The 25,817-nt window shown below is 52.1% G+C and overlaps 9 protein-coding genes across 9 annotated transcripts; 4 read left to right on the forward strand and 5 right to left on the reverse strand.

Moving 5' to 3' along the window:
- Positions 1-130: 130 nt before the first annotated feature.
- On the forward strand, positions 131-2,067 carry NECHADRAFT_91312 (uncharacterized protein; the record flags this gene model as incomplete). The annotated part of the gene is made up of 3 exons (XM_003046161.1): positions 131-547; positions 593-1,888; positions 1,936-2,067. 3 exons carry the CDS (start codon positions 131-133, stop codon positions 2,065-2,067), a joined length of 1,845 nt encoding a protein of 614 aa, XP_003046207.1.
- A 1,216-nt stretch (positions 2,068-3,283) lies between these two features.
- NECHADRAFT_76812 (uncharacterized protein) lies at positions 3,284-5,455 on the forward strand (the record flags this gene model as incomplete). Its single annotated transcript, XM_003046162.1, has 1 exon — positions 3,284-5,455. The coding sequence occupies one exon, from the start codon at positions 3,284-3,286 to the stop codon at positions 5,453-5,455; it is 2,172 nt and encodes a 723-aa protein (XP_003046208.1).
- A 261-nt stretch (positions 5,456-5,716) lies between these two features.
- On the reverse strand, positions 5,717-7,512 carry NECHADRAFT_32780 (uncharacterized protein; the record flags this gene model as incomplete). Its single annotated transcript, XM_003046738.1, has 3 exons — positions 5,717-6,170; positions 6,453-7,060; positions 7,105-7,512. The coding sequence occupies 3 exons, from the start codon at positions 7,510-7,512 to the stop codon at positions 5,717-5,719; spliced, it is 1,470 nt and encodes a 489-aa protein (XP_003046784.1).
- Positions 7,513-8,850: 1,338 nt separating this feature from the next.
- On the forward strand, positions 8,851-10,150 carry NECHADRAFT_58530 (uncharacterized protein; the record flags this gene model as incomplete). Its single annotated transcript, XM_003046163.1, has 5 exons — positions 8,851-8,902; positions 9,195-9,227; positions 9,273-9,387; positions 9,431-9,612; positions 9,657-10,150. The coding sequence occupies 5 exons, from the start codon at positions 8,851-8,853 to the stop codon at positions 9,791-9,793; spliced, it is 519 nt and encodes a 172-aa protein (XP_003046209.1). The 3' UTR covers positions 9,794-10,150.
- SRT2106 (uncharacterized protein) lies at positions 10,129-12,697 on the reverse strand (the record flags this gene model as incomplete). Its single annotated transcript, XM_003046739.1, has 5 exons — positions 10,129-11,234; positions 11,448-11,496; positions 11,727-11,939; positions 11,987-12,330; positions 12,379-12,697. 5 exons carry the CDS (start codon positions 12,695-12,697, stop codon positions 10,129-10,131), a joined length of 2,031 nt encoding a protein of 676 aa, XP_003046785.1.
- A 1,075-nt stretch (positions 12,698-13,772) lies between these two features.
- NECHADRAFT_99375 (uncharacterized protein) lies at positions 13,773-14,649 on the forward strand. Its single transcript, XM_003046164.1, has one exon. It carries the CDS (start codon positions 13,836-13,838, stop codon positions 14,538-14,540), a length of 705 nt encoding a protein of 234 aa, XP_003046210.1. The 5' UTR covers positions 13,773-13,835; the 3' UTR covers positions 14,541-14,649.
- Positions 14,650-15,715: 1,066 nt separating this feature from the next.
- On the reverse strand, positions 15,716-17,283 carry NECHADRAFT_58533 (uncharacterized protein; the record flags this gene model as incomplete). The annotated part of the gene is made up of 2 exons (XM_003046740.1): positions 15,716-17,136; positions 17,181-17,283. 2 exons carry the CDS (start codon positions 17,281-17,283, stop codon positions 16,118-16,120), a joined length of 1,122 nt encoding a protein of 373 aa, XP_003046786.1. The 3' UTR covers positions 15,716-16,117.
- A 142-nt stretch (positions 17,284-17,425) lies between these two features.
- NECHADRAFT_58535 (uncharacterized protein) lies at positions 17,426-22,840 on the reverse strand (the record flags this gene model as incomplete). Its single annotated transcript, XM_003046741.1, has 6 exons — positions 17,426-19,202; positions 19,553-22,065; positions 22,108-22,169; positions 22,220-22,600; positions 22,647-22,713; positions 22,763-22,840. The coding sequence occupies 6 exons, from the start codon at positions 22,838-22,840 to the stop codon at positions 17,510-17,512; spliced, it is 4,794 nt and encodes a 1,597-aa protein (XP_003046787.1). The 3' UTR covers positions 17,426-17,509.
- A 492-nt stretch (positions 22,841-23,332) lies between these two features.
- NECHADRAFT_58539 (uncharacterized protein) lies at positions 23,333-24,827 on the reverse strand (the record flags this gene model as incomplete). Its single annotated transcript, XM_003046742.1, has 8 exons — positions 23,333-23,433; positions 23,481-23,586; positions 23,630-23,694; positions 23,743-23,751; positions 23,801-23,936; positions 23,984-24,301; positions 24,349-24,649; positions 24,748-24,827. 7 exons carry the CDS (start codon positions 24,825-24,827, stop codon positions 23,524-23,526), a joined length of 972 nt encoding a protein of 323 aa, XP_003046788.1. The 3' UTR covers positions 23,333-23,433; positions 23,481-23,523.
- Between the last annotated feature and the right edge of the window lie 990 nt (positions 24,828-25,817).

A 25,817-nucleotide genomic window follows, 5' to 3' on the forward strand; every position in this document is an offset into this window, starting at 1 on the left:
TCAGCTTCGACGCTTGAACAGGAGCTCTTGCTACCCATCGCTTCTGCTCTGGCGCCTCATCTCCAGAGCAGGTTGACGAGTTTTTATGGCAACTATATCTGTATCGCCGACGCCTGCTCCCATCTCGGCCATGTCCTCGAGACGGGGCCCGTTGACAAACAACCCCAATGTCGCCAATTCACCCCTCCGGGGAGCTTCCGCATTGGCTGGATATGCCAAGTCGAGGCGATCCCATGCCACTGTCCAGCGTGAAGAGGCCTATGGACAGCCTCCGCCCATGAAGAAGCAGGTCCTCGAGTATGGCATGCAACGGTCTGCACGCTCTCCCACGCGGGCATCACGGACTGTCCTAGTTCAGCGAGGCGTCTCGCGTCCTCCTGTCAAGGAGCGAGCTTCAAGAGCTGTGTCGTCGAGGGATATTGATACCGAGAAGGAAGCATGGAAGAAGCACCACCGTGCCAAGTTCCCCAAGATGGTCTTTTACTTTGAAAGCATCCCGGATGATATTCGTGCTAGACTAACAAAGCGAGTTACCTATCTTGGAGCTGTAAGTCACCTATTATTTTGCACGGACCTGCCTAACTGTTTTTAGCGCCAAGAACCCTTCTTCTCCATCGCCGTCACCCATGTCGTTACTACTCGATCGATCCCGCCTGAGAGGACAGAGGCCGAGCCTGATCATGGACATCATGATCACGAGCCGGAGGAGCAGCCTCAGACCATCAACCCGTCTTTATTGGACCGCAACACAGAAGCTAGGCGGAAGCTTCTCTTTGAGTTTCGGAACGCGCCTTCACGGTCACAGCACTTGGATGACCCCACGAAGCGTACCAAGGGTGCCAGGAACAACGATGTCCTATACAAGGCCCGTGAGATGGGAAAGAAGATCTGGTCGCTGGACAAGTTCCAAAACATGCTGTCAGTTCTGCTTGAGGGAGAGACTGGTAGCTCGTATAGCTCAAGGTCCACGAGCACGCGAGGCCACTACAGCAACTCGAGGGAGCCTAACCTGCTCCAGCTGCTGCACCACGAGCGTCTGAATGGTCCTTCAGACCGTGACCCTACGGCAGTTCACCGAGAGCTTTGTTATTTCAAGGGCCCTCACATTTATATCTGGGATATGGATGAGAAGCACAAGCCTGTCATGGTTCGCGAGTACCCCAAGGTGGCTAACAAGGCCGATGGAGAATGGCCACAGTTCCGAAGCGTTGGCAACGGCCGATGTCCTTTTGTGGAGGACCACGATGTCCCAGATAAGGACCACCGCCGGCAACAAGAAAAGGCACGAGCTGTCAAGCGAGAGGAATCGGTTCCTATTCTGCGACCGCCCCAGATCCCAGTGCCCAAACCAGTAACAGGCAAGCGGACACTTACAGAGATGGAGGATGCTCAGAACAGGGCCCGGGCTGTGACGCCAACCGAGCTGTTCAACCCCAAGGCGATCATGTCTAAGCCCGCAGACATCCGACAGAATGCCTTTACAGGACGTGCTGGTACCGGCAGGCTTTTTGCTGGAGAGCCCGTGGCTTCAGGTGTTCAGCCTTCCAACATCACCTCCGCTATCCGGTCTCAGATGGTATCGTCGACATCAGGTGTGAACGGAGCCAAGGCTGGAACGAGTAAAGAGGTTCATGGTCTGCAGCGAAAGGTGTTACAAAAGGCGGCTCCCGCGTCACACGATGTGAGCTCGCGTCGCCTTGCCGAGGTGTCAATGGATGTCGCATCTAGTAGATCGACAACGATGGGTCGACATACCTCGCGACCTGCTGATGTTCAAGAGGAGGAGCAAAAGACGGAACGGAAAACACAGCAGTCCCTTAAGAGCAAGCGGGATCTTAAGCCTGGCTACTGTGAAAACTGTCAGGACAAGTTCCGCGACTTTGACGAGGTGAGTTTGAGTACTATATCACAACAAACACATTCTAACTTGACCAGCACATTCTGTCTCGCAAGCACCGCAAGTTTGCCGAAAACGACGACAACTGGATTGAGCTTGATTCTCTCCTGTCACAACTCAAGCGAATGCCCAAGTTTACTCCGGGATCCGACGAGGAAGAGGGATGGTAATACGGCTTCCACCCTAATAGGATCAACCCTCAACTTTTCGCATCCCTACCATGGCCTCAGTGGCCCACGAATGCACCCAACGATACTCATGACGTCCATTTTCAGCTCAAAGCAGATTCCCTCGCAGTACAAAGCAAAGCAAGGCAAAACAAAACAAAACAAAAATCAAACAAACAACAGCAACAAAGATACCTCGTGACTTGGTTATCAGCGCTTAATGGTGGCATTTCCGGCGGTCCTCGGGTTGACATGTCTAATCTTGGTACTTTTTTCTTCTCTTCTACATGAAGTGCGCGCAACGAACGGCGTAGAGCGGCATGGTTTATGCACTTTCTTGATGGTCTACTCGACGCATTTTCTTGGTTTCTTGGGCTTATCATCCACAACGGGGCGTTTTGTCGCGGTCCATTTCGAGAGCATGGCTAGGTGATGGCTGAGATGGCATGGCATTTGACGAGGGAGGGAGAGGAGGATGGATTGGCATGGCTGGGGCTGAAGGGAGATGTCGCGTGGAACACAGCGATGAACACGATTACGACCGGCTGGTCTGATGTAGATATGCGGCTAGGACATGTATATGTATCTGCATGTTAGACATGAGCGGACATTGTGAAGAGACTTGTACAGTACCAGTAACTACAGATCATGTTCCTATCTCGATGTTGTGGCGTTCTGGCGCTGCAGTAGTTGGGGTTTGGCTGTGACGCTACGGAACTATACGTACTGTAGATGTTGTGCGTGCAGCCACTTGTCGATTTTTCGCTCCTTCTCACCGTGAAATTGCATCCCATTTTCCTTTTCCCCCATTGTCTTGTCACCCATTTTTGACTTTTCCCCCTTGCATTCAGGGCCCCTTGTAGATACCTCACTGCCCTTCATTCATTCGTTGGAGCTTCCTTCCCAGCTTTATGTTCCTGAGCTTAGACTAGGGGAGAAAACTTTGAGGTTGGCACTTTCCCGTCCCGTTCATCATTCTCCGATCACGGCTACACACCTCACTCCTTACAACATCTTGGCTGAACCCGTGACAGGTCAATTGACTGAAACATCTTCTCAACGGTTGCAATTGACCGACGTCCGAAGCGGTGTAAGCTCGCCCGCCTTGTCTTACCCGAATCCTCCGTCGACTACAAAAAGTCTGGGGAAGAGGTCGTCATCTCCACTCAATCTCAACGTCCTCGAGCTAGCAAGTGTATCTGAACTCTATCTGCCCGTCATGACACACCTCAAGGCCTCGAACCACGCAGAGTCCACTTTGGATATCTGGAGGCGTCTCCAGAGCCTCAAGGATGGCAAGGACAAGGTCATCCTCGACGGCGACAACCTCGACATTGCCTCCCTCATAGCTGTCGCCCGCTTCGGAATCAAACCCGAGATTAGCACTGATGAGGAGCTCGCCCGCCGCATCGCTTTGAGCGTTGATGCTCTTGCAGAGTATCTGTCTCACGAGTATGTCGTCTACGGAGTCAACACCGGCTTTGGCGGAAGTGCAGACGTTCGCACCGATGACTGGCTCGAGACCCAGATTGGCCTTCTCCAACACACCCAGAGTGCCATCATTACCATTTTCGACAAGAACCCGGGCAGCAATTCTGAGAGAGACCCTTCTCATGTCATGCCCCCTGAGTGGGTGAGGGGAGCTATTCTGGCACGAGCGAACCAGAACATGCGAGGACAGAGCTCCGTTCGGATGGAGGTGTTGGAGAAGCTGGTTAACCTGCTTCACTATGAGATTACCCCCATGGTTCCCCTCCGAGGCACCATTTCGGCATCTGGTGATCTCATGCCCATGTCCTACATCGCAGGAGCAGTCACAGGCAATCCGGATGTTTTCGTCCAAGTTGGCCAGGGCAAGTCGGCCAAGGTGATGCCGTCTTCTGAAGCTCTTCAAAATAGCGGCCTCTCACCAAGCGGACTCGGTCCCAAGGAGGCATTGGGTCTCATCAACGGCACAGCTCCCTCTGTCTCAGTCGCCAGTCTAGTTCTCCACGACGCACAGCAGCTTGCTGTGTTAGCCCAGATGTTGACAGCGTTCGCGTCTGAAAGCATGGGCGGCAACGTTGAGTGGGCAACCCCTTTTATCCATGCTGTGCGACCACACCCCGGCCAGATTGAGGCGGCTGCCAACATTAGAAGTTTCCTGCGCGGCTCAGAGTTTGTGGTTGGGCTAGAGAACCGAAAGAGAACTGGCGAAGGACTCTGGCAAGATCGATACTCGACACGAACAAGCCCTCAATGGATCGGACCTTATCTGGAAGACCTTTTACTTGCTCAGCGACAGATTTCTGTTGAACTCAACTCTACATCGGACAACCCCTTGGTTGATGCGTCGGAGAAAGACGGCCAGGTCGTGGGAGAGGTGTACTCTGGAGGCAATTTCCAGGCTGTCGTCGTTACATCTGCCATGGACAAGACACGACTCGCCTTGCAGATGATTGGGCGAATGCTCTTCTCCCAAGTCAGCGAAATCATCAGCCCCTCGACCAACAATGGCCTCGAGGCCAACCTCAACGCCAGTGACAAGGAGAATTTTACCATGAAGGGCATCGATGTTAACATGGCTGCCTACATGTCTGAACTGGCTGCTCTCGCCCATCCTGTGTCATCACACATCATGTCGGCTGAGATGCACAACCAGGGTATCAACTCACTTGCTCTGCTTTCAGCCCGACGTACGATGGAGGCGGCCGATCTTGTTGCGCACATGTGTGCTTGTCATATTTATGTCTCGTGCCAAGCTGTCGATCTTCGAGCGAGTCACCGACTTTTCCTGGAAGAGATTCGAAAGGTACTTTCGGACACATCGGAGGATGGGCCTTTCTATGCATTTGGGCTGGATGAGCCTGCAGTTGAGAAACTTGCCGAAGTAGTCTTCCCAACTGTTGAGTCAACTTGGTACGACCGGAATGCTGGCTCCTGGAAGGATCGCATCATACCTACTGTCGACGCCACTATGGCTCCTATTACCCAGTTCCTGACAACTGAGGAGCTCAACTGCCCTTTGTCTTGTCTTGCTGTGTTTAGGGCACAGTTCCACAAGTCGGTTGTTGCAACTGCCTCGTCCATCTTCTACCCCAACATGGCCATTCGTCCTGTTGATGTGGCCACCAAGCTGGGTGACGGTACTGCTCCTCTGTACACGTGGGTTAGGTCAAAGCTGGGAGTCCCTATGCACTGCGGTCTTGATGATGATCCTCTGTACAATGCGCAGAAAGGCCTCCCGACAGAGGACAAGAAGACCATCGGTAGCTGGGTGAGCATGGTGTATGAGAGCTTGAAGGGCGATCTGATGGATATGGTGATGGAGGGTATCGAGAGCTCGCGGGCGGCACCACGAACAGAGGAGCAATATGAGAAGCTCTGCGCCGAGTTGGATGAAAAGTACTAGACGATGTAAGAGTATAAGATAGACATCTCACCTCATGATTAATGATGGCCAGGTCAGGCTTTATAATATACCTACTTGGAGTTTTCAATACTAGAGATCGATTTGAATGAGTGATAATATGAATGATGATGAATATGGAACAACACTGGGCGTGATAAATCAACAGTCATGTAGCACAGTGTGTACAAATATGCACTGTGTCATGCAGCAGGCAGTCGCATGCAGTCACCTTAGGTACGTACACCTTCACTTTCAACCACCTCACTCACCTACATCCAGCAACCATCTCTTTTCAACATAATCCCGTTCTATCAGTCGCTTCAGATCAACTTCAACAATGTCGGACCATCCATCGCGAGACACCTCATCCCCCTCACCTTCTCCGCAAACGGCTTCTCCCATGCCGCTCGCCGATAACGACACCGCCAGCGGCGCCGCATCACCAGATCTTCCTCTGACCATGTCCGCGTCAGTTGTTCTAGCAGATCTACCGCGAGATGCAAGTGCGGCACTGGCTAGCGCAGGCAGCTTCAAGACGGACAAGGTGGTGGTACGATTTAAGCCTGTTGGGTCGGCGCCGTCGTTGGCGCAAGACGTGTGCAAGATCAGCGCAACAAGACGGTTTGAGGAGGTTGTGAGGTATCTCAGAAAAAAGCTGAGGTGCAAAGATACCGACAGTGTCTTTTTGTACGTGAATAGTGCATTTGCGCCGTCGCTGGATGAAGTGGTGGGCAACCTGCACCAGGTAAGTCGATGAGATGATGCCAAGGCGTTGCTGACAATCATAGTGCTTCAAGAACGCTCATGGCCAGTTGGTCGTGGTCTACTCGCTAACTCCTGCTTTTGGATGATGCTATTGCTGGTATCTTCTATCTACCAATGCTCGAAAGCGGGACATTGTCTACCCAAACTCCGGATATGCAACTCTAACTATATCGATGCACCGAACGTCAAACGCTATCAAATGCAGCCTCCATGGGTATCAATATTTGCTCACAGATCCTTGACCGCCTTGGTAAAGCTATCAAGTTCCTCTGCTGAGATGGGATATGTGTGCTCAGGGCCGGGATATTGTCGTGTCTTGACTTCATCCCTGTATGCCTCGATGGCACGCATGCTCTCACCCCAGACATCGCCATATTTCTTGACAAACTTGGGCAGGAATCTTCCAGGGGGGAAGTTTCCAGTCATGTCGACTTGCACCAGAACCTGACCAGAGCAACCGTTACCAGCGCCGATGCCGATGGTGGGAACGGACAATTTTTCGGTGATGAGGGCGGCTACCTCTGCAGGAACAGCCTCGACTACCATGGCGAAGCAGCCAGCTTCTTGAATGGCGAGCGCGTCCTCAAGAATGCTCATGGCACCGGCGCTCGTCTTGCCCTGGACACGGAAACCACCAAGAGCGTTCTGTCTTTGAGGCGTCAAGCCAACATGGCCCAGCACTGGGATGCCAGCAGTGGTAATCTTCTTGATGGTGGAGGCCATCTCCTTGCCTCCCTCAAGCTTGACACCCTGAACACGGCCTTGCTTAATGAAGCGAATGGCGGTAGCAAGAGCTTGCTCGGGTCCAATCTCATATGTGCCCATTGGCAGATCACCGACCTGTTGAGTTAGCATTAGGCTTGACAGAGGAGAAGGATTCTTACTGTAAAGGCTGACTTGGTTGCCCTCGCAACAGATCGACAGTGCAAAAGCATCTCTTCCAGGACAACCTCACTGGTATCTTCCATACCGAGAGCAACCATGGCAAGACTATCACCAACAAGAACCATATCCATACCGGCATGGTCGGCGACATGGGCACTGGGAAAGTCATGGGCAGTCATGACGGTGATGGGCTCACCCTTGCGGTGCAGTGACTTCAAAGTTCCGAGGGTAACCTTTTTCCGCTGTGTTGTCGGGGGCGATCCCATGGGGGAGTGGGAGCTGGACCGGATCTGCACGGCACCTCCGATGGCGACGGGCCGGGGGCCGAGGGTCCATGCCGGCCGGGATCGGAGCCGGGGCAGGAGGGAAGAGGCACGCCTCGAGATGGGATTGATGACTGAGGACATTGAATAGAAGAGGAGTTGTGATGAGAGTGGGTAGGAGTGGGCAGATGTGTTGGGTGTGACAGTCTGTATTGGCAAATATTGAAGCAAGAGTATACACCTCAAAGTGCCAAGAGGGACGTTTTTAATGCGGAAAAAAAATATGAGAAATCAGATGGGCGACTTGGCAGTTCTACGTAATTGTAGAATTGTGAATTAATTCAAAGACGGGGGCGTGCCGGCTTTTTATTCAACGTTGACCATGATGAACCCTACGTTGTATATTTGAGTATCTCTCTGTCCGGGACCCGTTGGTGTTTTTCACAACCCCTGCGCCCCACGGCCACGGCTCATTCTTAGCCTTCCAATGGGAGATTAAGCACCGCCCGACGCCGAACGGCCGAAGGAGCCGGTTTTGGTTGGGAAAATTGGTGGGGTGTGGTAGAATTAGTAAACTAGGGCGGTGTGGTGAAGGCATTTCTGGTGCCTGGGGATGGTCGTGCCTTGTTGTGGCAAGCCGAGGCAGTTCGGTCATAGGGCGTAGGGCGGAGGTTTAGGGAGGAGTACCGAGGAGCAGCTCGTGATGGGGTTTGGATAAGTAAGCTATTGTCTGCTGTTCTGTTTGATCTTATTAGATGCTGTCTGAGTTTCCTGCATGCCATTAGACTCAGAGTCAAAGCTGATGTTAAACACAAGGTTAGTAAGAGAACCTGTTTGGTCAACAAACTGCATCAAGAACCTTGAACCATGCAGTGATTGACCTGGACATTTGTCTTTGTTCTCGTTCAACCCTAGTTACCGTCACACGCAGTCTGGAATAGACTCTTGGGTAACGTCAACAACCCATGTCACAAGCATGATTCTATATGTCTTGCCTCATGCTGTTTCAATGAAATGCCGTTTCATGAATGTCGCAATAAACCAATAAAGATCGACCCGCCCCGTGCGTGTCCTGTCGTGTCGTGGCGTGCTTTGTCGCAGCTATTCTGATTCCGGATAACTCGCGCTTATCGATACCTTGTGGCCCCGCTGTATTCGTTGGCGGCACCTGCCGTCTGCGCTGCGGCTTATCACGGTCGTCCACATCATATCCTCGTGACTTGCCTTTGCTTGACCTTCCCATCCCAACCCGTCACTTCATTTCACCACCACCTCCTCCTTGATCTGCTATTTTCTTCTGCAACCATTCTGTCTACAGCATTCGCGCCCTCTTCGACCGTACTTCCCCGACGCTGCGATTAGACCGCCCGACTCTCGCCTTCTCTCGCCCTCTATTCTACCGAGTATCCCCTACCCGCGCCGGTCCCGGAGCTCTTTGGATACCCTCATAACCCCACATTCGCGCCGACTTCGACCGCCATCATGAGTAGCCCACGCCGCAGGATCGAGACCGATGTGAGTGGGATACCCTCTGGTGCGACCGCAATGTTCTCGCTAACCAGTGTCGCAATGTTAGGTCATGAAGTGCGCTACAACCTCTGGATAGTGTCAGTGTCACAGCGCTAACAGGCTTGCAGGATGTACGAGGCACGAATCTCTGCCGAGGCTACATGCTGACAGATACAGGCTCATGAGCGACTATGAAGTCACTCTGGTCAACGACAACAGTGAGCAGCATTGGGCTCTTTGTCGACTTTGCTAACAGGAAGCAGTGTATGCCCTCCCGCCCTGCTACCGCCTCATCTCCTAACGATCGTCCAGGCAAGAATTCTTTGTTAGGTTCAAGGGTCCCGCCGAGAGTCAGTACGCCGAGCTTGTGTCGAGGTCTTGCTGACATTGGACAGCTCCGTTCGAGGGTGGCATGTGGAAGGTTCACGTTGAACTCCCGGATACCTACCCATACAAATCCCCTAGCATTGGATTCGTGAACCGTATCTTCCACCCAAACATCGACGAGCTGTACGTGGCCTGCCATTCAGACGAGATTCTTCTAACTGTTTAGCTCCGGCTCCGTGTGCCTCGATGTCATCAACCAGACCTGGTCCCCGATGTTCGATATGATCAACATCTTTGAGGTGTTCCTCCCCCAACTTCTACGATACCCGAACCCGACCGATCCTCTGAATGGCGAAGCCGCGGCGTTGTTGATTAGAGAGCCCAAGAGCTATGATGCCAAAGTGAAAGGTGCGAAACAAGACTTGTTCAGAGGCCTTGGCTCACAGCAATAGAATACGTGCAGAAATATGCCACCAAGGATGCGGCCGACGACGCGGGAGCTGAGAGCGAAGACGACGACGACATGTCCTCGGTGGCGAGCTTCGGCGACGACGACGACGAGCCCGCGGGCCAGATGGACGACGTATAGAAGGCCTATCATGGCATTGACTTGGGCGAGCGTTTTGTTTCGTTTGAAATATGGCGTCATGGGGGCAGGGCACGGCAGGGAGCTATCATCGGACGGAGTTGCAGAAGCCCGCGGGCACTGGCATTGCCTCGACCGGGTTGACGGAATTGTTTCGTAGGATTGGGTAGGTCGGCGCAGGACTTCGGTGGTCAACCGATTGGATTAAGCTGGCCGACACTGCCCAAGGATGAAGGTCGCAACAGAGCCGCTGAATATTTGAGTTTCGTATCTATAACATGGGCAAAGCCCGGGTATCATACTGGAAAACAGGACATGCAAATCAATGTGACGTCGAGTTAATCTGAATCATAATCCACCAGTCCTGTTATCGCTTCTTGTGCCTGTGCTTTGGATGGCGCTTCTGGCTCTTGAGGTCTTTTCCTTTTGAGTCCTGGGAGTCTTGAAGTTCCTTTTGGCTCACTTCGATTGTTGAGTAGGAAGGGGTCTGTAGATGCTCTGGTGTTCCCTATAAGCTCCGATACCAGCGTCTCTTTGCGCTTCGACGCCTCCTTTTCTGTCTTGAGCTTGCCACTGCTCTTTGCTGGCTTTTCATCACTCTTAAATAGGGGCTTGGAGAGGACACGGTCTCGTCCATTCTCGTCCGCTGGCCCAAAATCAACCAGGGCTGCGCGCCGAGCGTCCTCCTCTGTAGCAGGTACAATGTCAATCCCAAGGCTCATCCGGTCCTGCAAGTTTTCCGTTGCTGCCGCAGTGCGCTCACGCTCCTTGCGTTCTTGACGAAAAGCTTTTCTTAGCTTTTGGTTCTGCGTGTATGGGTCTTTCCAGTGCTTTGATGATGCCTCAGCGAGATCGTCGATCCGTTCCGTAGCCAGCTTCAACTGTTCCCTATCCTCGATAGTTCTTTCCAAACTGGCAAAGGCATTTTTTCTTAGAGCTTCTCTCTCCTGATCTGTCAAGATGACAGCATCCCCCTCACGCGGGGCATCCTCACCCGTATCCCTCTTCTTCCCGCCCTCAACAACAACATAAGCCGTGTTCTTAGGATCTGTCCTGATTTCAATCTCACCGCCGCAGTCTGCATGACGAAAACGAAAGCTCCATATCGGTGTTGAAAAGTAGCTGCCAGCTCTGGACTTTGCAGCGTTGAAGCGGACGCCCTGGCCGATGATTGTGGGCTTGGGGCAGGATGTGCACCAGATCGGGAAGGGCATCTCGAAGCGCACGGTTTGTCCGCCGGCGCGGTAGCTGGGCGGGCGCTTCCCGTGGAGACGGTTTCCGCTGGTTGTTCCCTCGACGTCTGGAGGGACGTAACGGCCCATGTTGAAGCCCTGCATGATGACGGTTGGTGGTTGGTTGGCGTGTGTAGATGGAAGAGTCCAGATGGAAGGTTTGGCTTGATATGCCGACAGCCCTCGGTGTGGGCCTGGAGCTGACAATGGCGCTGCAGATAACAAAGACAAGATTTTTAATGAATGTCAAACAATCTGACGTCTGATTTCGCGTATACAGATGGCGTTGGAATGATTGTTGTGGGCTGCAACTCCTCGTGTCGTTGATGTTTGTGGAGGAAGTTGAGTGACATTCAAGGCGCACAGTTCAAGATATCATGTGAACCCACACGGTGAGCCTAACAATCACCGAAGAGCACAACAACAAACTACGGCTACACTTAAATGGATATCCGCCATTACTGCTATTTCCATCTATTTTAACGAGTTTTGATCCTTCTCGCATTCGTGAAAAGCAATAGTTGTCTGTAGGGTTGTGAGAGCTACTTCTTGTGCTACGGCAAATGCACATGTCACCACCACCAAAAGCAGTGTAACGTCTCATTCCAGCATCTCTCGTCTCTGTATGGTCTGAATCGATTCCTTGTGAAACTACATATCCCTCTTGGGCTGCGTCTACACCAATCCGATTACTGGTTGCTCACCTCGAGCTTCCCGATTATAGGTTCAAGCAGCAGGGGCAAGCACTCGGCCGCGTCCTGGCCAAAGAAAAAGTCTTTGGAGTTGGAATCTTTGCCTCTGTCTTTTGCGGCCTCCATGTTGATGACGGCCACTCGTGCGCCTTTGTCTCGAGCCTGGTCGATGTAGCCTGCTGCTGGCCATACCTTGGCTGAGGTACCGATGACGAGCATCAGGTCCTATCTCTGTTAGCATACATATTCAACTGTGTATAAAGAAAACTCACAACTTTGCCCTGGTCTAGCCAGTTGTCAATGCCCTCCAGCAAGTCCATATCCAGACCCTCATTAAACCACACCACACCAGGCCTCTGGAATCCCTTCCCACACTTGGGACACTTGGGGATCTGATCCTTTGGTATTGGCTCCAGAGGATGGAAAGGGTCCAGGAGGGGAAAAGGCTTTCCGTCCTCTGGATCCTCTGAGGCCGGGGCGAGGGCTGGGAAGAAGGGATCGTCGTAGTTGCCGTGCTGGATCCAATCACACCGACCATTGGAGCACTTGATGTCGAAGAGGGAACCGTGAAGTGTGCGAAGCTGCTCCTGAGGGTGGTTTGCCCTTGGAGAGAGGTCTGAGGGATGTTAGCATCTCTTCTTTATGGTAATAGCTAAAGACTTACTATCAACATTCTGCGTCAGGCACAAAAAGTCCTTGTTCTTCTCTGCCAGCGCAGCCAAGGCGTAGTGAGCAGGATTCGGCTTAACATTCAAAGCCATGTGACGCCGATATCCGTAAAACATCCAGACAAGACCAGGATCTTGACCAAAGGCGGTCGGCGTGGCAAGCGTCGTGGCATCGTAATTTCGCCAGAGACCGCCGGCACCGCGAAAGGTGGGAAGACCAGACGAAGCTGAGAGTCCGGCGCCGCAGAGGGCGAGGATGCGCTTGCTGGAGCGGAGGACCTCGTGGAAGGCGTCTACGTCAGTGCTGGGGGGCATGGTGGCTGAGAAGCGGCGTGTAAGAGAGTGTAGATGGTGAGATTTGTATAGTTGGCGATGAATTCGATGCAAAGATGTCATTGTTGATGGCTGGTTTATACCTGCAGAATGAGGTACATTCGAGGTCTGGAGAGTCACTCGCCGAGGGCCATGATTGGATGCCCGGTCGATCTTCCTTGATGAAGCTGCAACCCGCAACTTGGCCCCCAATGAGGCTCTCGTGCAACTCTGTTGATCTAGGCTGAATTCAGGCAACAGAGGCCATTTTCAGGCTTCTACCATTGGCTGTGATGATTGGTTCATTGTAGTATATGCATCTGCCTCGTGTGTTGGGTAGAGTAGAGAAGTGATGCCATTGGCTTGTTGTAGCTGCATCCGGTGCCTGATATCGTGTCACCCCCAACCGACGGCCATTTTCAGCATGGGACCAGGCTTTGCATCAGTTGAAGGGTTCAAGTCACCCATGGTGAGAGCCTACGAATGCTCACTGTCAGGACTCTTGCCTGAAACTTGGGGGTTTGCTGATGCCATGGATAAGTTATAGAAGGAAGCTACCCCAGTCTGAATAACTCGGTTACAGGAGCAGCTTTGGAACCGAATGCTTAGCAATTTCTTGTTGATTCTTATGGTGGGTAGCACGTTCAGCAACCGTCAAAGACGATGAACACGTTTAGACCACACGACAACATACCAACAGTCATCGTCATCTTATAAATAGCCTCATCTACCCCTTTCATGCCCATCTCACCAAAAGCTGGAACCGACGGCATTCCAAAAATTCTGCGAATACTCTCACCTGCAAGCGATGCCCGATCCAGAAGTGACCGAACAGGGGGATCCCGAAATTGCACACTCTCCAGCCCTGTGGTCAAACGATCCAGGGGGACGGTGCGGCGAATCAGGCCCTGGAAGATGCCCCAAGCTCCGATCCTACAGCGGGCCCGTACTACTGATTAACGCCGGGAATATCGCCTGAAAACCCCCGGGGCTTGGCTCGTGGTGATGAGGGTGGCCATTCAAAAAGGCTGGCCATCCCCAGAAGGAAAAACGAGACACGGTCAAGGACATTCATTCACTCGTTAATCATATTTGTCTGCCACTCTCTAACGTTAAACGTATTCACTCTTTAATATTCAAAATGGCTGCCAAGATCCTCCTCGCGGCTCTCCTCGCCGTCCCCGCCATCGCCAAAACCGACCTTTCAGGCTGCACCTCATACGACTCGATCCTCTTCCAGGGCAACTCTCCCTACGTCTCCAAGATCTACTACGTCCCCGACACGGGCGAGGTCTGCGAGTTCCTCGACTGCGGTGGTGGCCGGGCTCCTCCCAAGACCACCGTCCCCGGCTGCGACTCGTACGAGGGCACCGAGACGTACTCGCCACGCTTCATCAACCCTAAGACTCTCGGTGAAGTAGCCTCCGAGACGGACGCTGCTGGTTCTGAGACTGAGGATTCTACTGCTACCATTACTGAGGCTCCTTCTTCTACCAAGGCTGGTTCCAAGACTACTGGCGAGTCTGAGGAAGAGACAACCGCTGAGGACGAGGAGACTACAGCTGCTGAAGAGGCTTCAACCGCTGAAGACACCACCGCCGAGGAGACCACTGCCGTCGAGCAAACCACAACCACCAAGGACGCTTCCTCGACCATCACCACCATCACCACGCAAGGAACTCCTGCTGCCGGCTCCGGTGCCGCATCCTCCGGCTCCGAGTCCGAGTCGGAGGCGGCCGCCACCCCGGCCTCGACGGTTTCCACCGGTGGCGCCGTCATGCCCACGGCCGGCGCGTTCCTCGGCTCTTGTCTTATGGCCGGTGCCATGTACGCTGGACTTTTGTAAAGTCTGACAGTAGCATTCTCTCGGCAGGGTTGAGGGTTTGGGATAATGCTGTATTTGTACTTAGGGTCTCACTAACCCGTATCCAAACGTAATTAACCCTTCTGTACCGAAGCTATCCATTCCGTCCATTCCGTCATGTCACGTAGAACAAACATGCTCCTTCCTGTCACGGGTGAAGATAGCGCCGCCACCATGATAAACAAGCGTTATGAAAGCCTTCCAATTGGTTGCACACCCCTAGGTTTTCTTGTATCCCCGACTTTTCAGGCAACAGATCCCGACCTAGACCCAGAAGCCGGTTCCACCACGACCAGCAATAGGGCGTTGGTCCTGATAGGCTGCTCGCCGGATCGTGGCCTGGGTAAGGCGAAATGACAAGATCGAGATACGCACATGGGAGTTATGGTGAGATGAAGGAGCCGCATATAACGGCAGGGTAATTCCAAACGTGCTTCCAACAATTACAAATAGCAGGGTTCATCTTGATACTTGAATGCTTTGAGTCCTCAGCGTCGTTTGATTCATATCACTTTGTCTTGATACTCAACTTCCCCGTCTGTCCACGACAGCTTCATTCCAACACCTCCTTTGTCTTCCCCGCAAACCTTGGATCTCTTCCCGTCTCACCTGACCCGCCCTTTGACCAACCGTCTCTTCCAGAAACCGGATTGACTAAACTCGACATCAATCACACGCCCCTCCCACGAGGCAAGCCGCCACTAGCCGTACACCCTTGGCTCGCCCTGCCTACATCATCATCTCCGTCCTTGAGAGAGAGAGGAAACCTGACAGTCATCCTTGTCGAAGCAACAACTGTCCAGATCCATCATCACGATCCATCAACATCTTCCCCTCGAAAACAACACCAATAGTTCCAAGATGGGTTCTCGAGACTCGTTTGTTCAGGCCGAGGGCGTTCCCCGGTTCTGGTATCGCGACAACTTCTTCCTCACAAACGACAAGTCCTACTTGTGTCCCCAGACCTTTAACCAGTCCCTCGATGACAACTGGTGGAGCAGCCCTCTACAACATGGACAGCTCCAGAAGGTCTTGAACAACTGTCTGACCTTGGCAGTCTACTGGACTCCACAGACTGCCGAAGATATGAAGAGTAAGTTATTCACTCGTCTCTCGTTCGCATGCTGACTCGATAGAAAACGGCATCGCTCGTCCCAAGGATGGTTCTCGACACAAGATGGTTGGCTTTGCCCGCGTGGTGACCGACTACGTCACCCTGGCCTATCTCACAGATGTCTTTGTTGTCGACGAGTTTCAACGCCGGGGACTGGCCTCGTGGTTGATGCAAGCCCTAAAGGAACTCGTCAACGATTGGAAAGACATGCGTGGCCTCCTCCTCATGACCCACGACCAAGCCGCTGCAAGGCTCTACCGGAGGGAGCTCGGCGCCATGGATTTCGAAAAGGGCCCCTCGGCCGGCTTGGTGATGCTGGAGATGCCCGGTCCTGCAGAGAAGCCCACCCCCAAGCATTGATGACTTTTGTCTCTCTTTTATGGTTTATAGCTAGCGGTGCAATTATCTTGGGTTATCGAGAGTCAACGTTCTCTTGTTTGAGAAGCTAGCGCTGTGACCCAGACATGGCGGCTCGCATCTCGATGGCGCGCTTGTAAGGGGGGGCAATAGGCGGCTGGACCGGATCTAGAGAGACATAGTCCTCAGGGAGCTGGTACGAGGCATCGGAGTCAAAGGCGGATAGATCTCCACAAGCAATGAACGGTGCGATCCATCGACTGCTTCTCTCAGTGTCCTCGAGCGTTTCGTCGTAGACCTGCATCTCCACGATCCCCTCGTCCGCGCTTGACGCATCCTGCATTTCGACGTCCTTGGTTTGCTCCTTGAGCATCTCTTCCAGTCGTCCACCAACGCCGAGGGGTTCCTCAAGACTGGCTCTGAATCCAGGCGGTGGCTGGAAGTTGATGCAGACAATAAAAGCTTCGACGCTGCTGGCACGGCTACTGCGCGGCTTGGCCACAATGACCTTTTCGAAAAAGATCTTGAGCTGAGCGTAGAGCACGTCGACGTTTCTTCCGCGGAAGATCTTGGCCACAAACTTGCCTCCAGGCTTCAGAACGCAGAGAGCCAGGTTAAGCGCAGCAAAGAGTAGTTGCGACTGGACATAGATGTCAAGATCGTGAAGACCTGTAACGTCGGGGGCACCGTCGCTCAGAACCAGATCAACAGGGTGCGATGCCTGGTTTCCCGCTGTTTTTGCGTCGTAGGAGGGATCAAGGGCTGACAGCAGCAGAGGCACTGTCGCCGGGTGTGTAATGTCGGCGCGTAGAGTCGTGATACCCGCGAGCGGCGAGATAGGTTGAAGATCGATCGACACAATCTTGACATCGTCTCGTGGCTTAAGAGCCTCCTCTTGCTTCTCTCCATCCTGCTCGGTAATGATGGCCTCGTCGTCCTTGGGCAGAATACCCAACATCTGCTGTCGGAATTTCGCCTCCTTATCCTGCCATGCTGCTCGTCCAAACTTTTCACCCTTGATCAATACTCGCGAGAGAACTTGCGACCAACTTCCCGGCGCGGCGCACAGGTCGACGACTCTGGTGACATTGGAGAAGAGGTCGAATTCTGCACCTGTTAGCAGAGCCCCCTCTAGACGCCGACTGACTCACCCTCATCCAGCTGGAGCAGCTTGAAGGCGCTTCTCGCACGCCATCCCTGCTCCTTGGCGAGCCTGTAGTAGGCGTCTCGCTTGTCCTTGGACGATTTTCCCATGACGTTGGCTTGAGTGTAGGATGGACGTTTAATTTTCACGGCGAATTTTGCCCCGCGTTATTGGTGGGGTCTGCCCCTCCAAATGCCTGCCCTAGCAACTCTATCATTGAAGCATTAGGTAGACTGAAGAATGCGAATAATTCGAATAATTCCGAGATAATCATTGAAATATTGCTGGATGAATTGCTCTAACGCCTTCTATGTCTTCACATTATCATCGCTTTGTCTAAACACCAAGCTCATCCCCAACAACTTCCAGCGCTTCTCTCAGCAACCTCCCCACCTTCTCATCGCCAGTTACACCTGATGCTCGCACAATCAGAGGATACAACCTCAGTAGATGCTTTCTTCCTTCGCTCTCCACGCCGCTCAACTCGGGAATAGCTCCGCTCTCACTCTTCATGTCCACCAACTTTCTTAGAATCCACAACAGCTCCTTTCGTTGGCTCAACGGCTGAGGCATCTTTCCTCGGAGAGGTTGATCGGCAATGTACGCTCTGAGCGTCAACGCACATCGTAGAATGAGGAACGGGGCAGCTGTACTGGCGACCCGGCCGTGGAGGTTAACTGGTGACTCGGCAAACCGTTGGTGTTTCGCGTCTGGGGACTTTGGTGTCGGTGGCTGAATGACGATTGCCGGCTCCTCCTTGGCGGATATCAATGCAAACAACTCGTCACAAGCAACATACGCCATGCTTGTGCGTTTTGTGGGCGGGATTGCTACTGTCCGTCCTGCACGCGAAGTATACAGAGCTGCTAGGCCCTTCTCATGGCTGCCGTTGATGATTGACTCCTCAGCTGGTGAAGGGGCGTGGATAATGGATGTTCTGAAAAGACTCTCAGCATAAGACTTGCGAGCCTTTTCAGAAACAACTTCAGCACCAAGTGCTGGAATGATGAGTTCTCTTAGCTTGTGGAAAGAAGCAATGTCGAAAGTCTCATCAGCCGCAAAGTCGGTTCCAGAAGCAGCACTCTTGCAATCTGCGCTCAAGATTCCATCAGCGATAGCGACGATCGTGGTCCAAATGTCTTGCACCACTCCTCGCTTGATCTCAAGGGCTATTATCTGGGATAACGTTGCCTCTAGAATGACAAGGGCTGTAGAGGTGGCCAGTCTCCATGGCTGAGTAGATTTGGTGATGGTCGAGAAGCCATACTTGAGTGCAATCGGATTACACAAAGCCTTCAGTGCCTCGTAAAATGCACCGCTGCGGTAGATGTCGGGATCTGCCGAGTGGTTGAGGATGAGGTTCTCCAGCGTCTTCATGCTCGCCTTTGAGAGCGCAATGTAAGTGCGTTTGGGGCCTGGCTTGGACGAACTGGCTTGGAATGGCAGGACAACAAAGTCTGCAACCTGAGTAATCATAGCAGATGGGACTCCATCAATGTCTGTCCGGATCGTCTGAACCGCTTCGACAATATGTGCCTGTAAAGGTGTCACATACTCGATATCCTGGACATAACTACCAACAGAAGCCTCGTCCAAGGTTGCTCTCAGCAGACTCAGTATTCTTGCAACTCTGTCCACAGTGAGATCATCTTGAATCAGCCGATAAATCTCTGACAAGGCAGAAACGTAGGCAATAAGGCAGTTCTGGTTATCCTCAGTCTTGCCTTTGGCAGGCTTTGAGGTTGGAACTCCTCTTGCCCACAGATCCCACGCAAAGTCGACGGTAGTCTTGTTGAACACTGACTTGCCGTCATTGCTTGTCTGGGACAAGACGTGGGCCAACGCCTTGAACGTTGCAGTATTAATATCCAAGACTTGAAAGTCGAGGAGTGTCGTGAAGTGGGTGAGAAGTTCTCGCCAAAGGTGATTGAATGAAGGATGGACGGTAAGAATGTCGAGGTAATTGGCCAAAAGACTCGAGATACCGTTGAGAACCACGACCGCCGTCTCGGTCCATTCGGTTCGGTCACTCTCATCCGCTTCTTCCGATTGCGAGGCAGATATCTCTTGTTCGATTGACGAGAAAAGCTTGAAAATGACTGACTTGACACAGATTGACCATGACTCAGGGCTGAGTCGATCACCATAAGCATCGAATATTCGAAGTAAAGTCTGAATCGCACTGTTGCGCAGCTCCAGTCTATCGTCTGTGGTGACATTTGTCAGGCGAAGTAGGAGAAGCATCCACAATGCTGCGTCAGAATTCTTGTGGTCGTGATCGGCAGCCATCCTCTCAAGATCAGAAACCTCTGTGCCCTGCATCATCTCTGCTGTGATGTCTAGGGACTCATTCTTTGCCGAAAGGAAATCTGACAAGACCCAGAAGAACGTGACCGTCTGTAGAGTGTTAGCTTGGTCAAAAACCGACGAGATAAGCTTACAGTCAAGGCAATGTTGAGATCATCGTCCTGCGAACAGAATTTGTAGAGGGTATCAACCAAGATCAAGAAGCAAGAGTTTGGCAACGACGCCAAAAAGTCGGAGCAAATGAGTTGAAGTGAGTTGAAAGAAGATCGAATGAGCTTTGCTGATCGGGTATCAAGCAGAATCGGGTTGGCGAGCGAGCCCCGACGGTCGGCAGGATCAAACTCTTTTGATATAAAGATGGTGCCAATGATTTCGAAAGCAATGTCCCATCCCTTGACGAGACTCTCTCCAGAACCTTCAATAATGCTCTTGAGGCCTTCGAGGATGATCTTGTGAATGTCGATATCAGTGGAGTGGCTGGCAACAGAAACCTCCCGGTCTCCTTTGAGCAGGGGCGCCAGCGATTTCCGCAGAGCCTCGAAAAACCGGAGCTGGATGTCACCACGGATTTCTTCTGGGAACGAAGACGTGACACTAGCAGCCTCCAGAACCAGCTTCACAAGTATATCTGCTGCTCTGGTCCGAACAGATGAATTCGTGGTAACAGAGGTCAGTGTTTCGATGAGCTCTTCAGTCAAGACATCCCAGCCTGACTCTTCTGGACTGTATTCCAATAGTCTTTCGATGTTGATGGTGGCAATCTCTCCAAGCTTGGCAAGTGCAAATTGATCCTCTTGTGTCGAACCAGAGCTCAACTGCCCCGAAAATCGCCGAGGCTGTGTGGTTGGGGTCTTGAGCTGCCCATCAGATTGGGGCTGCTTGGCTTCGGGTGGTTCAACAGGCCTCTGCATCAATAGATTGCAGATGGCTGCTACCACCTCCAAGAACGACTCATTAGGAAAGTCAACAGTACTCTCAATCAGTCTCGACGCAGCTGTCTCGACGGCACGAACCTCGGATCCAAAGTTGGCCATGAGGGTAGCAGCCTCGCTCTCACCCCCTTGATCAGGTCCCCGGCTCATAGTCGGAGTCCTGCCTGGAGTCTTTCCGCTCACGAATAAGACAAAGTCAGCTTGCTGAAGCGTCTCAAGGATTATGCTCCATGCCCCTCCTAGGGTTGGGCCTAGTGCAATGCCCAGGTTTAGAAGTGCCCGTAGACACAGCAAGTTTCGAGTATTGAGCGACGCCACAGAAGCATCGAAAGATGCATGCCGCTTCTCGGAAGTGGGTGTAGCAGGGGTCAGGCTGTCGACGCTTAACAGCCCTCGAGCATTGCTAAAGAGACTCGATGTATCCGTAGGCGTGCTTGGGGTCTGGGGGCGAGCTTGGCCGGCATTGACGCAGGCTGTAAGAACGTTGGGTGGCACGGCTGCTTTCCCTAGAGTCGTAAGGAAGGCATCTCGAGGAGTAGGGAGTTGCAGGAGGCCAGCGACGTGAGCAAAGCGCTGAAAGGCTCGTACCAGGCCATGGTAGTACTCAGAGTCAAGAGCAGCATACAAGAATGTAGAGCAGGTTGCAAGAATTGCAGGCCAGCACTCTTCGACGATGGTGGCGCAAATCTTGACCTCTGAAAACAGGGGATGCTCCTCCAAGGATAGGGGGTTTAGAGGGACTGGGTTTCTCTTGAAAGACGCTGACCTCTCTAACCTCCCCTTGGCTGAATTGTCTTCTGGTGCAGGAGAGTCACGGCCTGTCTCTTGCTTTGAAGTCTTCTTCCGACTCCGAGTGTCACTAGGGACTGTGAGGGGAAGGATAAACTTTGCAAGCCCGTCAGAGACAGATGAGATGCAAGCCAAAACCAAGCTGTAGACATATGATTCTGGGATAGTCGGAGCTTCCGTCTTGTCGAGTTGGTCAATGCATGGAACTCGAACAGAGCTCCACTGCGTGCTGATACCAGTGGTTGTAGTCTCGGATCCAACGGGACCAGCCATAAGCATGCCACTCGCCTCGATGATGGCTTGATCGGAGGAGGAATTCGGGTTCAAATTGGCTACCGGTAGTGTCGATTGGTGTCCAAGACCAATCACCGCAGGCTTCTCGGTGCTCAATCGTACGAACGTGGCTATCAAGGGCTTGAGAACATCCTTTTCTCCTTCTTTGGCGTCAAACATGGCAAATATGCGTCGAAGAAGGGCATGTTCAGCAAATATTCCTCGAAAAACCTCCATGCACAAGGCCCTCTTCCATATAGAATCATCTTGATCGAGGAGTTGTGTCAAAATCATAAGTGATTCACCACATTCCGATGGTAGGATACTGATGTGTCTGCGGATCATCGTGTAGAGGATACGCACGAGTCGTACGGTGGTTGCAAAGTTTGGCTTCCCCTTCAGAGCACTCATGATAAGAGGCATGACCCTGACCCGCAGGATCTGAGCCTGCTCGGGATGGTTGCTGAAAACGCTTGCATGGTTGGTAATGACGGACTCGATGAGCTCCAGGCCGAATGTCTGTGGAAGTCCTGTGACTCGAATGAATTCCGGGCGTTGATTTTCTGTCATGAGACATAGATCATTAAATATCTGTTGGTTAGAACCTGGTCAAAAAGCGGCCTATACACATACCCGATAAGCGTCAAGCGCTGCAGGACGAGTCTCTTCTGGGTCGCCTGTCGGAACATCGCCAACTTTTTCTACTCTAGTTAGATGAACTCTTGTAGAGGTCTATAAAACTTACTATCCTCGGCAACAACCTTGTCAAACACTGATACAACCAGTTGTTGAAGCGTTGCCGCTGAAGTGTGATTCACAATGGCATTCTTGCTGCTCTGGAGGGTGAAGCAAATGTTAAGAGCCGTCATCAGCAAGTTCCCCTTGAGGTCCGAAGCATAGTTTTGGACCAGAGAAGGTAGTGCCTGCAAGATTTTGAGCTGCACATCCAAGCCAGCCGAGGTGGCCTGCATCAAAGCCTCTAGCACCTGGTTCAACTTGGACCGAGGAAGAGCCTGGGCAACGATGAGGCGTTGCAGACACACAATTGCGATGGCGGTGAACTTGGCATTCTTGGTTCCGCATGCGATGATGAATGGGTTGACAAAGTTGACCTTTTGGGATAGCTCTGGACAGGGTTAGATGGCGTCGGATTAACATGGTGAGAGTCAGACCTTCAGGAGCCGTCTGTTCCGAAGGATTTCTTAAATTTCTCAACTCTTCAAGAGATTTCTCTGCGGCCTGCAACGAAATCAGAATTTGGGACCATACGCTGGCTGCAGCGACTCACTTGTCGCAAGTCATTGTGTTTCCTCTTGCTCTCCTGAATGAGATTCGCCAGCTCCGTGGCTAAGAGTTGCGTCGTCATCTTGGCCCCGGGCAAAATTTCGGCTCAACACGGAGCATGTGGATTATCCGCAGGTCCATACAGCTCGAGATGAAATTCTGCCGCTGCACGACGTTAATCTTGTTGCGATGCTGTTGAATTGTTGTCGTAGGCAGTGATGTGTCCCTTGTAGATGAGGCGGCAGAATCGCTCACCGCCCGCCTCACGTGGGCCGGGTGACGCCAGTTCTCCGAATGTGGCAGGAAGGGTGTATGAAGTCAAGTTCAGTCACCAAATAACTAATACCCGGGAACATAGTATATGAGGATTTATGAATTACCCCAAACAACTGTTCTTTTTGTCCATCCAGGCCTGAATCGATAGAACAGTGAGATGGGATGAGCAATGATTCATCCTGCAAAGTGCACCACTAGCCACCCTAGAGTAATATCTCCATCACCAAAGATCATGATTCTGATTCATCATTTCATCATTGATGAACTATGGACGAGCTTTGACCAGGCACATACAACTCAAGAAACACATCCTTAATTCATTTTCTATGGCGCTTTCTGGTTTATTCTAAAATGACCGAGATTCGCCAATTGGCCCAAGCCTCAGCTCTAGTTACGCCGCTTCATCATGTTAGTACACATGCGGCTTATGAGGCAACCAAACATACCAACTCCATTATCCAAGCATTGCGCTGGTTCTAGCACTAAATTTTAAACGGGAACGTTGTTGAACAGGTACGACACAGATTCGCCGTTGTGAGTTCTCCGGATGGCCTGATTTGTTAGCAGGGTAAGTAAAAGTGACCAGGAAACATACCTCAGCCAGGGTGCCGGAAACGTCAATGACCTTGAGCTTAGGGCAGCGCTCGATCTTATCACCAACTATCGAATGTTAGAAAAAACCTCCGCAGAGGCAAGCTGGTTACTTACGAGGGACGGCTGGTAAAGTTAGCATATGTCTGTCCAGTCAAGATGTTGGGTTACTCACTGTTGGTCACAACAAGACCAGAGAGGCATGACTTGTTGATGGTCTCAATGGCATTACCACTAAGGATACCGTGGGTAACAATAGCATAAACCTCACGGGCACCATGCTGGTTCACCGTCTCGGCAGCCTTGGCAAGCTGTGACGAATTAGATATGCTGTATCCCAGGTCGTCATATGACTTACGGTTCCACAGGTGTCAGCCATGTCATCGACGAGAATGGCAACCTTGTCCTGAACGTCACCAACGAGCACCATGCGTCCAACAACGTTGGGGCGAGGGCGCTCCTTGTGGATGAGAGCAAAGCCGGTGTTAAGACGGTCAGCAATCGAGGTGGCACGCTTGGCACCACCGGCATCAGGCGAAACAATGACACAGTTCTCAACGTCAAGGTTTTGGCTGATCCATCGAAGGACTGAGGGTTCCGCGTAGAGGTTGTCCACAGGGACGTTGAAGAAGCCCTGGATCTGAGAAGCGTGGAGATCCATAGTAATCACATGATTCTAAGACTATTAGTGAAAGTGAGAGAAAAAGGCCAGTATCGACGCACGCATCCTGAGACCTGGAGCATATTTGCGATGAGCTTTGCGCTGATGGGAGCACGAGACTTGTCCTTCTTGTCCTGCCGAGCATAAGGAAAGTTGACAACAACAGCGGTGATCCGCCGGGCCGAAGCTGTGCGACAGGCGTGAATCATGATGAGGAGCTCCATCAAGCCATTGTTGACGTCTCCAGGGGCGGTGGACTGGAGAATGAAGACATCCTCGTCACGGACAGATTCGCCGATGGAAACACTGGTCTCCTGGTTGGAGTAGTTGAGGCTCATGGTGTTGGCGATCTCAATGCCGAGTCTGAAGCCGGATCAGCAACTGCGCATACCCATTGCTCACCGCCGCGCCAGACAGAGCCAGCGCCAGGCAATTGAAGAGCTTCCATCTCAAGAACCTACCGACTGGCGACCTTGGCACTGAGATCCGGGTGGGAGCTGCCCGAGATGAGCTTGATTTCGTTTGCCATTTGGTCCAACATTGTCGAAGAGAGGAAGAAAAAGAAGCGGGGCTGAAGATTTTTTGGCGGCGATAAATATTCGCGGGGAGGTGAGGAGGATGAATGGCTGGCTTGGGCTGGGCTGCACGGGTTAGTTGACAGGGAGCCGGTATGTGATTCAGGCTGGTGATCAACGCCCAAGAAGAATTCCGTAAAAAGCAGGGATTTTGAGCAGTAGGATGAAGCCGAGGATATGTATGACTAACATGGATTGGATTGTGTAGGGATGTCAACAAAGAGATCAAACTTTTCCATCACGGGTTTTAGGTTGTGGAGCAACGCGCTATCGCCATCGCCTCTGAACAGTCACCTGGACTGGCAAATCCGGATCAACCTGTCGATGGGATTAACTAGCTTCCGGACAGAGCCGTAACTTAATCTGGGGAAAACAGGAATGGTAGAGGTCATTATGATGGTTTTGATTGGATTCTAGATCTTCAATTGCGTTGCATCTGCTTCTGTCGTCTTCAAGCCATGCCTGACCTTCCAATCATGGCGACGTCATATTGGCTTATTCGATGAGATCCGCGGGGAAGTAAAAAAGGCAACTGACCGACTTAAGATCCAATATCAAAATATTTTACGATTATCCACCCAAATATTCTCTGTTCTCATTATTCGTGTTTTATTTTTATTTATTTTCCCCAGCTTTCTGGTAAATTCCTGTCCTCCGCAGCCTGCCCCTCCAATCCGGCTTGCACCGGAAACTCGCCGGGATATCAAGGAAAAATGGATCAGCTTCGGTAGTCCAATTCGCCGCCACCTGAACATCTGCCCAACCGACAAGGCTCAACTGACGACCTCGATTTGCCCACCAGACATCGAAGCCATCATTGCAACATCTGACGGCCAACTACTACGATCCGAATTTTGAACCAGCGATTTGATGCACCGTCAAAGTCCTCCTCCTCCGAGTCACCTCACCGCTTGCCCGCCTCGCTTTGCGCATGGTTCAAACCATGTGGGATCAGG

The sequence above is a fragment of the Fusarium vanettenii genome, assembly GCF_000151355.1.
Source record: "Fusarium vanettenii 77-13-4 chromosome 2 genomic scaffold NECHAsca_18_chr2_1_0, whole genome shotgun sequence".
Lineage (NCBI taxonomy): Eukaryota > Fungi > Ascomycota > Sordariomycetes > Hypocreales > Nectriaceae > Fusarium > Fusarium vanettenii.